The sequence below is a fragment of the Pollicipes pollicipes genome, unplaced genomic scaffold (genome assembly GCF_011947565.3).
Source record: "Pollicipes pollicipes isolate AB1234 unplaced genomic scaffold, Ppol_2.1 Scaffold_7231;HRSCAF=8579_pilon_pilon_pilon, whole genome shotgun sequence".
Taxonomy (NCBI): Eukaryota; Metazoa; Arthropoda; class Thecostraca; order Pollicipedomorpha; family Pollicipedidae; genus Pollicipes; species Pollicipes pollicipes.
In genome coordinates, this window is record NW_023597034.1 from 16,421,370 (window position 1) to 16,437,336 (window position 15,967).

The following is a 15,967-nucleotide window of genomic DNA, read 5'->3' on the forward strand; positions in this document are numbered from 1 at the left end:
GCACAGTATTTCCACTCCATGACTTCACGCTGCTCTTTTACCGTTGCGATTTGTCCCAACTTGCTTTTCCATCGTGCGATATAGTCCTTTATTCCATGCAAACCGTCCAAGTTATTGTAATAGACCGGACTGAGTAAGCAACAGTCCAGTCCGGCCGCTCGGCCTGGAGGTCCCGCAGCGCGTCCTCCGCCCACCCGGCCGCCGCGCCGGACGTGATCACGTCTGGCACGGGGTCACTGCTATTGACCCTGCCGGTTCTCCTTCGTTTCTCCAGCGTTCGTCCCACTTAAGCGCGTCCGGCGGCCGGCTCGCCCGCCGCCATGAGCGCGCCAATAGTGGGTCAGTAAACCGAGCAACAGCGCCACGACGGCGCGGCGGCCGCCGGCTGAACTAGTGCACCGCCAAGCTCCGATTCACGTGTAGTGGAGCGCCGGACGCACAGGAGGTGGCACGCGGGGTCCTCGCGTATGGAGAGCGGTGACTTGGCAGTGACTTGTAGGCGCTGGACTCCGATGAAACTCACGGGGAGGCTTCAGACCGCTGAGCTGAGATGGTAGTTGTTCGTGACCTGTGACACCAGGCCCAGGACCCGTCCTCCGCCGAAACATCCGTGCTGCTGCCCGGTCGAGCGGACACCACGCACTGGCCGCCCCCGCCGCGCCGCGCCGGCAGCAACGCACACGTCCGTGCCTGAGCGCTTGCACAGCGCCTCGGCGATGCAGCCTGAGGAGCCACGGTGCCTCCGTGACGCAGTTTGAGGAGCCGCGGTGCCTCCGTGACGCAGTTTGAGGAGCCGCGGTGCCTCAGTGACGCAGTTTGAGGAGCCGCGGTGCCTCCGTGACGCAGTCTGAGGAGCCGCGGTGCGACTGACGGGGAACCGGCCGTGGCGAGGCTGCCGCGGGCGGACCTGGATTGTGGCGGGTCAGTGACGCAGACCTGGAGTGTGCCGGGTCAGGTGACGCAGACCCGGAGTGTGACGGGTCAGGTGACGCGAAGTGTGCCGGGTCGCAGTTAGCGAGACGGTGACGTGGGAGTCGGGAGTGCAGTAGAACCGGAGTGTGGTGGGAAGAGTGCGGAGGCGCCGAGTGTACCTGCAGGTGGAGCAGCGCGCGCCAAGCGCGTCCGGGGTATGGGCCGATACAGACGGGACTGCTGCGGCGGAACACGGCAGTGACCCATGGCAAATATGACGGAGCTCATCGACCCGGCACGCTTCGCCGACAGCTTCGGGGTGAGTCTCAATCCAGCCACTGCCACCAGGTGGAGGTGACCTCTAATTGTTCGCGGCGGCCAGGGCGCGTCTTTATCACTGCGTTACGGTGCTTCGGCTGAAGGGGACGATGAAGTTGATTGAGGCGTCGTAGACGGACAATTACAAAGCGAATCAAAGGGATCAATGGCCGTTTATTTCTCGCTCTACGACACTTCAATCAATGTGATCATTTTGTTTTGTAATCTACATCCGGGGTTCAAATTACCTTGACCCGACGCATCAGCATGTCGTGACGGGACGGGACGTTAGAGGAGGGTCGGAGGGCGTCGGTGACCCGACGCATCGGCGTGCCGTGATGGGACGGCACGTTAGAGGAGGGTCAGGGGGCGTCGGTGACGCGACGCATCGGCGTGCCGTGATGGGACGGCACGTTAGAGGAGGGTCAGGGGGGCGTCGGTGACCCGACGCATCGGCGTGCCGTGATGGGACGGCACGTTAGAGGAGGGTCGGAGGGCGTCGGTGACCCGACGCATCGGCGTGCCGTGACGGGGCGGCACGTTAGAGGGGGGTCGGAGGGCGCCGGTGACCCGACGCATCGGCGTGCCGTGACGGGACGGCACGTTAGAGGAGGGTCGAAGGGCGTCGGTGACCTGTACTCTGCGCGTGACCTTGGAGCAGGCATCACGGCCACAGTGCCTCGCCGTATTTGGCGCATCTGATGGCGACCTTGGTGTGATGCCTCGGGCGGAACCGGGCCGCGCGCACCTGTCTATCGCGGATCATCTATGCATTCCACCTGCGACTGAGGGAGCACCGTAGCCACCTCAATTACCAACAACGCCAGCATTCCCGTGGTATTCAAAACACTTTTCTGCAACTAATTTACCGATAAAAAACCACAAACCTCTGAAATGTGTCTCTAAAGACTACATTTGTTTACCCTGTGTCGATGAGCGCCATGTCCGCGCCAGCCGAGTTCAAGGGAGCTGGAGCCACCCGCTGGGCGGCCTCTGGCTCCCAGATGGTGCGGCTGGCAGCGCTGCCGGCACCGGCGCGGCGGCCGCTGACCTCGCCTGTGCCGCCGGTGTGCCGCCGACCCTCGGCTCGCTGCCGCGGCCCACCCCAGCCGGCCGCGGCACAGGCCAAGGCAGGGCACCGCCGCACGCCTGTCGTTCCGAGCTCCACCCTCCCCTCCCCGCCACGGACCGCCGCCGCCGCTGAATCCCGCTTCCGGTCTGGTCGTGAGCAGTGGGACGCTTGTCCCGCACGAGTGTGTAATATGCATACAGTATGGCACGTTGTTGTGTTCGGCCGGTGGTGAGGGGCAGAGTCAGGGCGGGACCCCTGAGCGGCACCGGGTCTTTCAGAGCGGGACCGGGCTGGTCAGAGCGGGACCGGGTCTGTCAGAGAGGGACCGGGTCTGTCAGAGCAGGACCGGGTCTGTCAGAGCGGCACCGGGCCCGTCAGAGCGGGACCGGGTCTGTCAGAGCGGGACCGGGCCGGTCAGAGTGGCGAGGAGCACTGCTTGGGAGCCGGGGCCGTACCTGTGGCTTGGAGCCCAGAGACAGCGCAGCGTTTAGGCTGGTCGGACTGCAAGATCAACCTGAGCCCGTGTCGGTGCCTACTGACCTACCCCACGCCGGAAACAAACGTTTCAATGATGCCTCTGAGCCGCCGGTTGCTGACATGCTAATTTGGCCTACTTGGTCCCGTACTCCTTTCAAATATTGCTTCCCGTCTGCTTTTGAGTATTTTTGATTCTCCGATAAGACGATCACAAAGGAAAAAACTAAACCAGCGATATCTTTGTTGGTGCTGAAATAGCACTGATGTTCCACATTGTTCCTGTTCTGCCAGCTGCGCCACGAATTGGTACTGGTTAGCACACGTGTTAAGGCTGACCTAGCTACAAGGTCAGGCGCGCCATCACAACCGCTGGGCAATGTCGACGATCCCGCTCCAGGCAGGCCGTCTTGCGGCGCGCCTGCCGTTCCCGCCTGCTAACCACATGTAGCGGTATGTGGACCAGTTGCTGCAGCAAACACGCTGTCCGGCACCGCTGGGCTGCGGTGAAACCCGGTCGCACTACTGCGCCGTCAGCTGACCGAGACGGGACGGACGGCATGGGCCGTGTGGGGTGGCGTCTCTAACGCAACACAAGCCAGCAACGCCTAGGCATTCTTGCAACGGGCTTTGCTTGTGTTCTTAACAAGCACAGCCCAGAAAGGAAGCGCTTACCGTGCACGATCAAGAGTACATCCCGGAGGACACCAAGCAACGAACCGCATATTTCAGCGGCCAATATATATATATATATATATATATATATATATATATATATATATGAGAACAATTGTGTAACAGAAGGAAACAGCAGCAGGCCCATGTAGCATAGGAACCAGGCAATTTACTCATGTCCAATTATTTTGTGGGTTAAGAGCGAACCTCACTAACCTCCACCACCCCACCCGCTCACCAGACATACCGATCCAAAGAAGTTCCTTAAACGTTAACCTTAGCCTGGCCCTCACTTTTTAAAGCGTTCCTACCCCTAAAAGTGAAGTAAACGCCTAAATCCTAATGGTAAACGCATTCCAACGCAGGGGGCGTACGCTTGCAGTAACCGCCAGGGACAGATTCTGTCGCCAAATATGTTGCATACATGCGAGTAAACACATGTTCACACGTGACAATTCAGGGTAGCAAGGTGTGACAATTCAAGGTAGCAAGGTGCGACAATGCAAGGTAGCAAGGTGTGACAATTCAAGGTAGCAAGGTGTGACAATTCAAGACAGCAAGTAAAACTATGCAAATCAAAAGCTGCTGGTGTTGTTTTACAGCAGGTGCGATTTCATGAGCCTACAGTGCGCTTGCTTTGGCTTCTAATGATTGTGCCCACCCCGTACCCCCACCCCATGACGAATTCCTACGTCACCTCTCCCCCCAAGTCTGACCTCGAGTGCACGTACAGAGATGAGCGACATACTATCTAAGATTTCCCGCATTGCTGTTGCAGCCCCCCCCCCCCCCACCCCCAATACAGCCGAACGGGTGCAGGGTCCGAGCTGGTAGCTGTCACTGCCGCCGCTGACGGCCGAGGGTCGAGCGTCGAGCGCCGCTGACGGCCGAGGGTCGAGCGCCGCTGACGGCCGAGGGTCGAGCGTCGAGCGCCGCTGACGGCCGAGGGTCGAGCGCCGCTGACGGCCGAGGGTCGAGCGTCGAGCGCCGCTGACGGCCGAGGGTCGAGCGTCGAGCGCCGCTGACGGCCGAGGGTCGAGCGTCGAGCGCCGCTGACGGCCGAGGGTCGAGTGCCGCTGACGGTCGAGCGTCGAGCGCCGCTGACCTGTGTGGATCGAGCGCCGCTGACGGCCGAGCATCGAGCGCCGCTGACGGTCGAGCGTCGAGCGCCGTTGACCTGTGTAGATCGAGCGCCGCTGACGGCCAAGCTGGGCTCTCTGCCAGGCGTCGGTCCGCACCAGCTGGGGACGCGACCGCGTCACACCGTGACACGTGCCATCTGCGGCGCTCACGCCCAGCCGCCGCGTCATCTCCTGTCCCCGATTCGGGTCTGCCGTCTCTATGGACCGCGGTCCCCATTTCTGGGCTCGAATGCGCGTTGAGCAGACCCGCTTCGTCGCCGCGTCATCACGCGCCACGGTCGGCGGCCGCCATCGTCATCAGTGTCGGGCCACGTAATGCGTGGAGACCCTGCGGGCCGGTCACATGCGCCGCAGTCAGTAGCGGCGACGATCAGCCCGATCGTCATCCGGGCTCACGCACCTCCTCAGACTGCCGAGACATGCTGTGGCTTCACGCGCAGGTGCGGTGAGCGTGGCGGTGAGCGCCAGCCAGGCAACGAGGTGGCCATGTGTTGGCCGTTTTTGTCGATTGGAACGGGACTGTGCGCGCAGAGGAACGGCGCTGGAGGAGGTGGTCACGCACGATCGGACCCACTCGACGTGAAAGGGGAGAGACGCGACTGACTTTCACTTCCCACCACCGCTTTCGATGTTCCGCGAAGAGAAGATCCCGACCGGTTTTTTTTGGTTGACGTGTCTGTGTCACACATGGACAAGAAACGTGTGAAGGCTGAGGGTGCGGCTGAGAGGTGCGCTGCTCCCACCAGGCAGCGTCATTGGTACCAAGCGGCAGTTGCCGGCGTGGTGTCGCTTGGTTGACCGGCTAAACCACATCTGTTCTTGAAACCGCGACCGTTGGTGAAATTGCGCCCACCATTGGAAAGATGACATCTGCAGCCGACATCAGCCTAGAGCGGCGCCGTGGGCTCAGTCGCACTCACGGCCGGGCAAACGCTTGGCAAAACCTCTGAACCACATGGCGCCTACCGTCGCCCAGCTGCAGCGGTATCGGCCGCTGTTAGCGGCGTGTCAAGTGTGTCATGTGTCAGAGGACTGCTGGGTCCAGACAGCGGCAGGTGGTGGCCTGGATCGGACCTGTCCCAGTGGTCAGGCGGCAGCCACCGCCCGGTGGCGAGGCCCCGGTGATGAGGCCCCGGTGGTGAGACCCTGGTGATGAGGCCACGGTGGCGAGGCCCCGGTGATGAGGCCCCGGTGGCGAGGCCCCGGTGGCGAGGCCCCGGTGATGAGGCCCCGGTGGTGAGACCCTGGTGATGAGGCCCCGGTGGCGAGGCCCCGGTGATGAGGCCCCGGTGATGAGGCCCCGGTGGCGAGGCCCCGGTAGTGAGGCCCGGTGGTGAGGCCCCGATGGTGAGCCGCCAGTGGACGCCATGCCTCAACGCCGGCCTGACGCCGACGCTCGCCGAGAAGTCACGTCAGCATGGTACTGGCTGTGGCTGTCTGCCGGCTCGTTTATCGCCGTGTAAGAGGGCCGTGTGAAACCGGATGTTGCATGCCGAACAACGGTGTGAGCTTCTGTACATGGGTGCCTGATGGGTACCTAGTTGTCTGTTGCGTGTTTGCTGCTGTTGCGATTTATGTCGAACCCAGGAGAGCTTAATAGGGAAGTGAGGAGAACGCGCGAGAAACGGATTTGGCAAAGGCATTGATAAAGCTTGTTCAGGCCAATAGACTAGATGAAGCAGTTAAACGTTCACCATTCTAATGGTTTTCGGAATTCTTTGCGTTTTGAGACGCTGGACGTGGAACCGGGGACCGGCCGGTGGTTAAGCAAACAGACACCTGAATTTCTGTTCATGACATGACGTTCTTACAATGATAATTCAAGGGTTTGTTTAGCGGGTCACGGTGACCAGGCAGTGGTAAATCAATGTCACAGGCTATTGCGGTCATGCGCCATGTAAGGTAACAAGTCGTCGGTAACAGTGACCATGTTGGTCATACCTCATCGAAAACGTAAGCAGGTAAGGTCTATTTTCGTTGGCCAGGGCCATGTATGCAGGAGAAGGCAGCAATAATAGCAGTGGCCGCCATATGACGCGAAAAACGCTGTGTCAGCCAACGCCTGCGACGGTGGGTTCACAGGCATGTGGCAGGTAATCAATTGTTGTTGTTTATTATCTTACCCTAGCAGGTCATGAGTGAACGTCATGCGTCTTTATTTGCCTTCTCAGTGTTCAGTGTGTCCGACAGGCTCCAGATTATCTTTATAGGCGGGATATCAGCTGGATATTAGGCTCTGTTCCAGGACTAAAACTTTGGCTCGTTGGCCCATTTTGGGGACACGGCCTCGCCTTTAGTCACCCAAACTGGTCCTCTGTTCACCAAATCCTGCACATCGATATAGGTGCACTGCATGCGTGCTTTCTACGGCGGAGATTCTAAACGGAAGAAAATATCCGAAACTACCCCGCATGAGGAAAAAATGAACATCTCTGTGTACACCGTTCGTAGTGCATATGCTTGGATCCTAGCAATAGAGCGCGGAATGTGAACAGCTGGATTACAGCTATTCTGAGACCCGAAACAAATTTTGAGGGTGTACCCGAAGGATATCTCAGGTTTTGCACCATTTCGGAGTTTTGCCGAAAGATCTTTGAGGATCCAAAGCGTTTTTGATAGTTTTGTTGCAGGCAATACCGGAATATCTGACCAAGCTTGATACGCCAGCCCGTGCTGGGACGGAATGACCCTTCATCAGTCCTTTGCCGGGAACGATAATGTGCCCCGAGTGTGTTGCCCACGGAACCCCTTCCCCGCGAAAGGTGAGGACACGGACGTCGGTTTGCATTCTTCTGGGCTGGCCACTTACCCCGTCCATGCCCATTTTACCCCTCCCCCACGGTAAGTTTGGCCTCCCAACCTTCTGGTGCCTGAGTAAAGCAGGGCAAGGCAAATGGGGTATCGAAACAATATCAGCTGTACAGAAGGTTCTTATTATTTCACAGGGAAAAGGAACAAAGAACATGAAATTGCCATATCATATTCAATGACTAACTTTCTGTTTTTCCTGCGTGGCTACAAACCAAAGAATCCCGTAGATGAGTACCCGCTCCAGTTATCAACGCCGACCTTTCCCACACGGTTCACCAGCGCACGCACGTCGGAGCGTCTGGTCAACTCACCGGCTGATTCGCACGAGGCAGAGCTGGAACGGTGCGTCCCAGCCGGCGGCGACGTTACCGGCCTGCTGCTAGCGGCTGCCTCGCCGCCTGTGCCGTTTCAGTACAATTTCAGCTGCAAAAACGACGTTCGGCGCACAGGTGCGCCGTGCTTGTCACGACAAACCGCGTCCAGTTCGATGACCTGACTACGGGTTAGTGAGATACAACGGAGAGGTGTGTTGGGGTGCGCCTGTGCGGGGCCCGGCTGGTCAGCTATCCTGGCAGGAGCAGCTCCTACTGAACCCCGGTCGTCGCCTGCTGCGGTGGCTTGCTGTCTTATGGGGTGTGTCTGTGCGGGGCCCGGCTGGTCAGCTATCCTGGCAGGGGCAGCTCCTACTGAACCCCGGTCGTCGCCTGCTGCGGTGGCTTGCTGTCTTATGGGGTGTATCTGTGCGGGGCCCGGCTGGTCAGCTATCCTGGCAGGAGCAGCTCCTACTGAACCCCGGTCGTCGCCTGCTGCGGTGGCTTGCTGTCTTATGGGGTGTGTCTGTGCGGGGCCCGGCTGGTCAGCTATCCTGGCAGGAGCACCTCCTACTGAACCCCGGTCGCCGTCTGCTGCGGTGGCTTGCTGTCTTATGGGGTGTATCTGTGCGGGGCCCGGCTGGTCAGCTATCCTGGCAGGAGCACCTCCTATTGAACCCCGGTGGTGTCTGCTGCAGTGGCGTGCATGCTTGTGTTGTGAATGTAAGCCGAACGGCACGCGGCCGACCTAATGCAGCATGGAGCATGGAGCAATGCAGCATTCTCTTTATGAACAGTACAAATCATAGATGGAAAAGATGCGCGAGGAAATTCCATGAAGCTTTAAGTGCCGAGAGTATTTTGCACCAGCATAAGTAATGACACTTTTGCATGCCCGTCACGGGCTACTCGGGACACCGCCACTCGGTGTTACGATCTTTAATAGCACAGCACCCCAAATAAGGTCAAAGGAAGATATGTCTTCTGTTGCTCAATAAGAACACTAAAAGATGTAGCCTGTCGTCATAAGTGCCATTTATTTTAAAACACAATTTCCGTGCGAAAGGCGCATGAAGCAATCGAGTAGCTCTACTATGGAGACGATGGTGCGTCAGGCGGTGTTTGCACATAACTTACATGCCATATCGTATCAGCGAGCCTTCTTTTAGCTGGAACCCCGTGCAGTGATACTGGTATGAGTTGAAATTGTCGCCAAATGTTTTGCTCAGCGCAGATTCAGCTGACGCCATCTATGTAGGTGGCGCCAGCTGAAACTCCGCTCTGCTTGGTCGCTTAGTCACTTGCTCTCTGTGAGCAGCGCCGCTCACGACCACTGTACTGTGCTGCCACCTATCAGCGGATGTGACATTAAGATGGTCGCAGAGAACCTTTCGGGTTGTTTGAAAACTGACTTTGGAAGTATTGCTTTCGCGTGAGTAAGAAGAGAGGTTTTCTAAATGACCACCACTGCCATGTTTCTCGAAAACATTGACGAAAACATTGCTACGTTTTGTGTCCTACGTAGGTCTGCGTGTGGTGCACACGAAGACACCAACACGAACACCGCCCCACGTCAGGTCTGCGTGTGGTGCACACGCAGACACCAACACGAACACCGCCCCACGTCAAGTCTGCGTGTAGTGCACACGCAGACACGAACACGAACACCGCCCCACGTCATGTCTGCGTGTGGCGCTGAATTCAGAAGTGGCCCTATCGGGTACATGCCCCCCACGTTATCCACTGTAGCTGTTTTGGGAGATGACCATACGACCCCACCGAGTCGTCTGTCATGTCATCTGAGCTCCGGCCTCTGTACTCAGACCTCCATTGTCTGCTACGAGAACGACTTGCGATGGTCGGTCATCAGGTGTCAGGACGTGGCGGCAGTCCTCCTGCCGTTGCTCAGCAGAATTCCGACACACACACACACACACACACACACACACACACACACACACACACACACACACACACACACACACACACACACACACACACACACACCACACACGGACACACACTCACACGGACACACACGCACACGGACACACACGCACACACACACACACACACACACACGCACACACACACACACACACACACACACACACACACACACACACACACACACACACACGCGCGCGCGCGCGCGCGCGCGCCCCCGCACGCACTCAAATATCAGTCAGATGGCTCTTGCTTTGGTCGGTCGGAATACTGGAGTAGGAACAGGAACAACATGTTCATGAGATGGGCACAGGGACGGATAGATATGCATAACCCATGCATCTCGCTGATCAGCTGTCATGAAAGAGTTGCCACCTTTTCATGTGTTTTGGGATTGGGATGGGGTGGGGTGGGGTGGGAGAGGGCGTCTAACACTCAAATGTCTGCCACCTTGACGGGTCTTCCAAAATAGCTTAAAGATTCCGGTGATCCATTCACGCCGTGATAGGACGCGGAACGCACCGTTTTTGGTTGAGCTCCTGCCCGGGCCGTCAGCTAACAGTACCACAATGACTTGGAGCATCCCTCACATTCATGCTGGCCGGCGCGTTCGGCTGCTGCGCGTGGGATGGGCCCAATTTGTGCCGGTCCGACAGCCAGCCACCGAGACGGCCATTAACTCGCCGGTACGACCCGTTTTCGGTACGGCCCGCTGTCGGTGCGGCCCGCTGCCGGTACGGCCTGCTGTCGGTACGGCCCGCTGCCGGTACGGCCTGCTGTCGGTACGGCCTGCCGTCGGTACGGCCCGCTGTCGGTACGGCCCGCTGCCGGTACGGCCTGCTGTCGGTACGGCCTGCTGTCGGTACGGCCTGCTGTCGGTACGGCCTGCTGTAGGCACGGCCCGCTGCCGGCACGGCTGCTGTCGGTACAGCCTGCTGTCGGTACGGCTGCTGTCGGTACGGCCTGCTGTCGGTACGGCCTGCTCCCGGTACGGCCTGTTCCCAGTACAGCTTGCTGCCGGTACAGCGGCCCGGCCCTGACCAACAGTGGCAGCGCCATAGCGGTGTCACGGTACGCTGCACCTACCTGCCCATTCCGTGGTGTGCTGTGTTTAACGGTGCAGTATTGGTATTCTGTGCCGCGGCGTGACTACGGTTTGTCGCGGGGATGTTCTTCGGTCGAGCACCAGCTGTTGTATCACTTTTCAGGATATGTTCCTCACGTTCTATCATATGACGTCTTCTTGCGCTGTGATTCACTGTTCGCTCCTCCTTGTCCAGTCATGTTCGATACCGTTTCTTGTCTTATCTTGTCCTCTCCTGTCCTCTGCTATCCTCTCCCGCTCTACGCAGACTTATATTCTCATCCTTTGTCCGATCCTGTCGCCATGTCCTCTCTTCCCTGCCCTGCCCTGCCCTGCCCTGCCTCACCCTGTCCTGTGCTGTCTTGTCCCGTGCTGTCCTGTCATGTCCCGTCCTCTGTTGTTCCCTCAGGAGGCGCCCGTCGCGCTCTTCTCGCTCGATCTGTCGGCCATCTGGCAGCCGAGGTACGGCAGCCCGCGGGGCGAGCAGCGGCTTAGTTGTCCGCGCCGCCCCGTCACGGATGTGTGCACCGCACCCGCCGCCGAGCGCCGGTCAGGTGCGGCGCGCGCGCGGGAGAGGTCAACGCTCACCGAGGCGGCGGCGGTGGGATCGGACCGGCGCGCGCCAAGAGCGCGCCGCTCGGGGCGGCTGGGGCCGCCAGCGAGACCGAAACGCCTGTCTGGGAGTCATCAGGAGCCATGCCTGACACTGGAGCCGCGCTTGGCACTCGGGCCGTGTCTGACACTAGGGCCATGCCTGGAAGTGGGACCGTGCCTGGTACTGGAGCCTTACTTAGCACTGGGACAGGCACGGCTCCCGTGTCTGACACCGGGATCGTGCTTGGCACTGGAGTGGTGCCTGGCACCGGAGCCATGCCTGGCACTATAGCCGCGCCTGGCACTGGAGCCGTGTTCGGAACTGGAGTCGTGTCTGGCACTTGGCAGCGGGAGGCAGCACTTCCAGAAGGCCTCCGTGGCCAAATGTGTCTTCTCGTAGGAGGCCCCCGGCCAGTGTCTTATTGAAGGGAAGGGACACCCAGGGTATGCGCCTCATTATCAAATGGTTACATGCATCCTATCCAAGTAAATCAATGCTGACATTGAAAACATTTCAGAATGAGACCCTTCTGATTCCCTAGCAAAGGGTCTCGCTGTCCCAAAACAGGGCCACCTATTCTAGAAAAGGGCCGCATGATGGATGGACCTCCTAGTCCAGAATAGCATGCTATTGATTCAAAAAGGAGGCCCCAAGTTCTGGCCAGGGCCCTCGCTATCACAAAACAGGGCACCCTGATCCGGCCCCGCGGCCGTTTGATACATGAAGAGGCCTCCTGTTACAAAACTGAGCCTTCTAATTACAGAGGGTGCCTCCTAAACAAGAACAGGGGCCTCCTATTTCATAACGGGGGGCGGGGGGGGGGGCTCTAGGGCCAGAAAAGAAGCCTCATTAGTATAGCATTGAGCATACTAAACTGGAGCATTCGCTACGTTGTTCATAAAAGGTGACCTCATGATCCAGAAATGTGGCCCCATGATGTAGGAATGTCCTCCGATGAAAAAGGTCAGTGCTATAGCTCAGTTAAAGAATGGTCAAGGGTCTTCTGATTAAAGAGTTCAATACTATAGTTCAGTTGTGGAGGCCTCCTTGATCCGAACTTCGGTAACATGCGAGCTGCCGCAGTGCCTTCAGTTTGGAATACGGCCTGCACAAAAGGTCTGAGGGGAAAAAACATGCGCTTCCCCGCCTGTCGGCAGAGGGGAAACTGCTCCCCTGTCTCCCCTGCTGCGCCGCCCCTGGGTGGAGTGCATTACTGAGGCGATGTAAACAACGCTGGCAACATGCATTTGATAGCGGCCATGCCATGGTTTGACGGTATGAAGGCAGTCAAGCGCGTGTGCGAGGCCGGTGTTATGCCACAGGTCACGGATAAGGCCGGTGTTATGCCACAGGTCATGGATAAGGCCGGTGTTATGCCACAGGTCATGGATAAGGCCGGTGTTATGCCACAGGTCACGGATAAGGCCGGTGTTATGCCACAGGTCATGGATAAGGCCGGTGTTATGCCACAGGTCACGGATAAGGCCGGTGTTATGCCACAGGTCATGGATAAGGCCGGTGTTATGCCACAGGTCATGGATAAGGCCGGTGTTATGCCACAGGTCATGGATAAGGCCGGTGTTATGCCACAGGTCATGGATAAGGCCGGTGTTATGCCACAGGTCATGGATAAGGCCGGTGTTATGCCACAGGTCATGGATAAGGCCGGTGTTATGCCACAGGTCATGGATAAGGCCGGTGTTATGCCACAGGTCATGGATAAGGCCGGTGTTATGCCACAGGTCATGGATAAGGCCGGTGTTATGCCACAGGTCACGGATAAGCTTTCACGGTTGTCCTGTGAAGGTCAGAACGTTTTTTGATGTGATTGTGTTCTTGTGAGTAAATGTTTTCTTTTTCGAGGGGGGGGGATGGGGATGTAGCCAGTTTGGTCATTGAAAAACGTTCGCTATAAAGCAAGATGTGTTGTGGAGACATTTACTGCGCGTAAAACGCTTGAGACTTCCGTTTTCTAAAGCTGGCACGTAATGATACGTACGTTCCTAGTTCTGAGTTGAATTATAACTCATCTACAGCTCTCATTTAATATCTAGTCAGAGTCACGATGTTCTCATCCAATGCATTGGAAGTCGTCACTTGCAACCTCTTACCGGACACCCCCGGTCCAGCTCGCCACCGCACCCGTGGACCGACGCTGACCGGACGTCCTCTAACGGGACACTCCCGGTCCGGTCCGGCTCGCCACCGCACCCGTGGACCGGCGCTGACCGGACGTCCTCTGACCGGACACTCCCGGTCCGGCTCGCCACCGCACCCGTGGACCGGCGCTGACCGGACGTCCTCTGACCGGACACTCCCGGTCCGGCTCGCCACCGCACTCGTGGACCGGCGCTGACCGGACGTCCTCTGACCGGACACTCCCGGTCCGGCTCGCCACCGCACTCGTGGACCGGCGCTGACCGGACGCCCCCTGACGGGACACTCCCGGTCCGGTCCGGCTCGCCACCGCACCCGTGGACCGGCGCTGACCGGACGTCCTCTGACCGGACACCCCCGGTCCGGTCCGGCTCGCCACCGCACCCGTGCCGTCGGCACTGACCGGACGTCGTAACACGGTCTAACTGTGATGAGAGGCTTCGGGCACCGTTACAGGCGCGCTGGCCGCGCCGGGTTCGCATCGGTGCAGCCCCTGGCCGCGGCGCCGCCGGCCTGGCCTGGGCCGCCACGCCGCTGCAGCACGCCTGGGAACGCTGATCCATCGACGCCAAACAGACGCGGCGAATCGCAATTTGGCCCGATGCGATGGGAGTTTTGGAGGCTCGTGGGTGCTGCTGGCGTCATTTGCACGGCTTGACTGCGTTGCAGAATGGTTATCAGGTAGCACCTCAGGAATGTTTATGGTCGTGGAGGAGAACGTACCTGCTTGGCTATCCGTCGCCCACAGGCAATCATTGGTTGACTTGGTGTGCTTCCACGTGTATGTGCACGTAATTCCATTGCCTGCGCCCTCTTTGGTGACGTGATATGTGAAGAACCAAAACGATGTATGCAATATGGATGCCCTTTGCTCGGGAGGGGGTCAACTTAACCCCCAAGAGATCTCGAGAACTAAGAAAGCTAGAGGGACCAAATTTACAGGGTGTATTGACCTATATGTGAACTTACTTAAGTCAAAGTTTTAGGTTCCTAGGTCACGAAATTCGGGTCAAATAAGGTGAAACAATGTCACATTTCAGGCTCGTCTTCGAAGTGCCCCTAGAACCTAAATAACTGTTTCTAAGCAAAAGATCACATGCTCATCTAAGGTCAGTGACCTTTTTTGACCTTTTGAAGGTCAAGGTGACCAAATTCCTACAAAAATGCTCTGAGTTTTGCAGTTGTGTAACCGACAAAGATTACGCTAGGCAGCATGTTCCAAAAGCAAAATGCTGCCCTGGGTCATTTCTGATTAATGACCTATTTTGACCCCAAAGAAGTCCATGAAATATGTATAATGCGGTTCCTGCTATCCATAAATTCGAAATGAGCACCAGAATCTATCCCGTACAGAAAACACTAGAGTAATAAAACGGGCTGGTTTTGACCTTGGTCTGACCTTTATATATGACTTTAGGTCAACGTAATTTGCTTTTTCAATATTTGTGTTGCCTAAGAAAGCATCTCAGAGATGTATGGCTTCGTCTAACACTCCGTTGTTGCATCAGATTGAGCGATTCCCTAGAAATTGGCTTTGCTGAAACCATGACCTGACTTGACCTACCATAGGTCGACGACCTTAGAAGGTACATCCAAATTTTAGATACCAAACGATCCGCTATTGAATTGTCTACAGCCATGCAAAATTTGGCGCCGCTACGCCGCGCCGTTCGGAACCTATTCTGGAAAAACCTGGGGGGGGGGGGGTCAATTCGACCCCAACCCGAGCGCGTGTTAAGAGTAGAGTTTTCATGTTGACAAATATTGATCTTCAATATAATGGGAGGTACTGGGTAATCGACGTTATTAAGCAAAAATTGGTTACATTGTCAACACTCGTCGTTTTAAGTTGTGCCTATGATCACAACCTATCGTGATCACAACCACAGCTCAAACGTCGAGCTATCATACATTGCTGTACAATGGAGTCAATATTACTACAATGGAGCCAATGTTTGCTTGATAATGAAAGTGGGGAATCGTGCCATGTTTTCGCCAAATAACAAATACATGTTTCTTGCATTAGCAGCAATATAGGCAAACTAGTGACTATCACGATATGAGCAATGGAGGCAAATCAGCGGCCCAGCGGTCCCTGTGGCGCTGTCATCAGGACTGTGGACCGGCGCTCTCCTGATTCAGTCAGCAGTCCCTGTGGTGCTGTCATCAGGACTGTGGACCGGCGCTCTCCTGATTCGGACGGCGGCCCCTGTGGCGCTGTCATCAGGACTGCGGACCGGCGCTCTCTTGATTTAGTCAGCGGTCCCTGTGGCGCTGTCATCCGGACTGCGGACCGGCGCTCTCTTGATTCGGCCAGCGGTCGCTGTCACGCTGTCGTCAGGACTGCGGACCGGCGCTCTCCTGATTCGGCCAGCGGTCCCTGTGGCACTGTCGTCAGGACTGTGGACCGGCGCTCTCCTGATTCGGCCAGCGATCCCTGTGGTAGTTTCGTCTTTGTGACCACAGCGC

The 15,967-nt window shown here is 57.5% G+C and overlaps 1 protein-coding gene across 1 annotated transcript in view; it reads left to right on the plus strand.

The window, feature by feature from the left end:
• Positions 1-1,186: 1,186 nt before the first annotated feature.
• LOC119109780 (uncharacterized) overlaps positions 1,187-15,967 on the plus strand; it is a 66,152-nt gene continuing 51,371 nt past the window's right edge. The window contains exons 1-2 of the mRNA XM_037233533.1: positions 1,187-1,231; positions 11,156-11,208. Of these exons, the coding sequence (XP_037089428.1) occupies positions 1,187-1,231; positions 11,156-11,208 (98 nt within the window). The remainder of the gene's footprint in view (positions 1,232-11,155; positions 11,209-15,967) is intronic.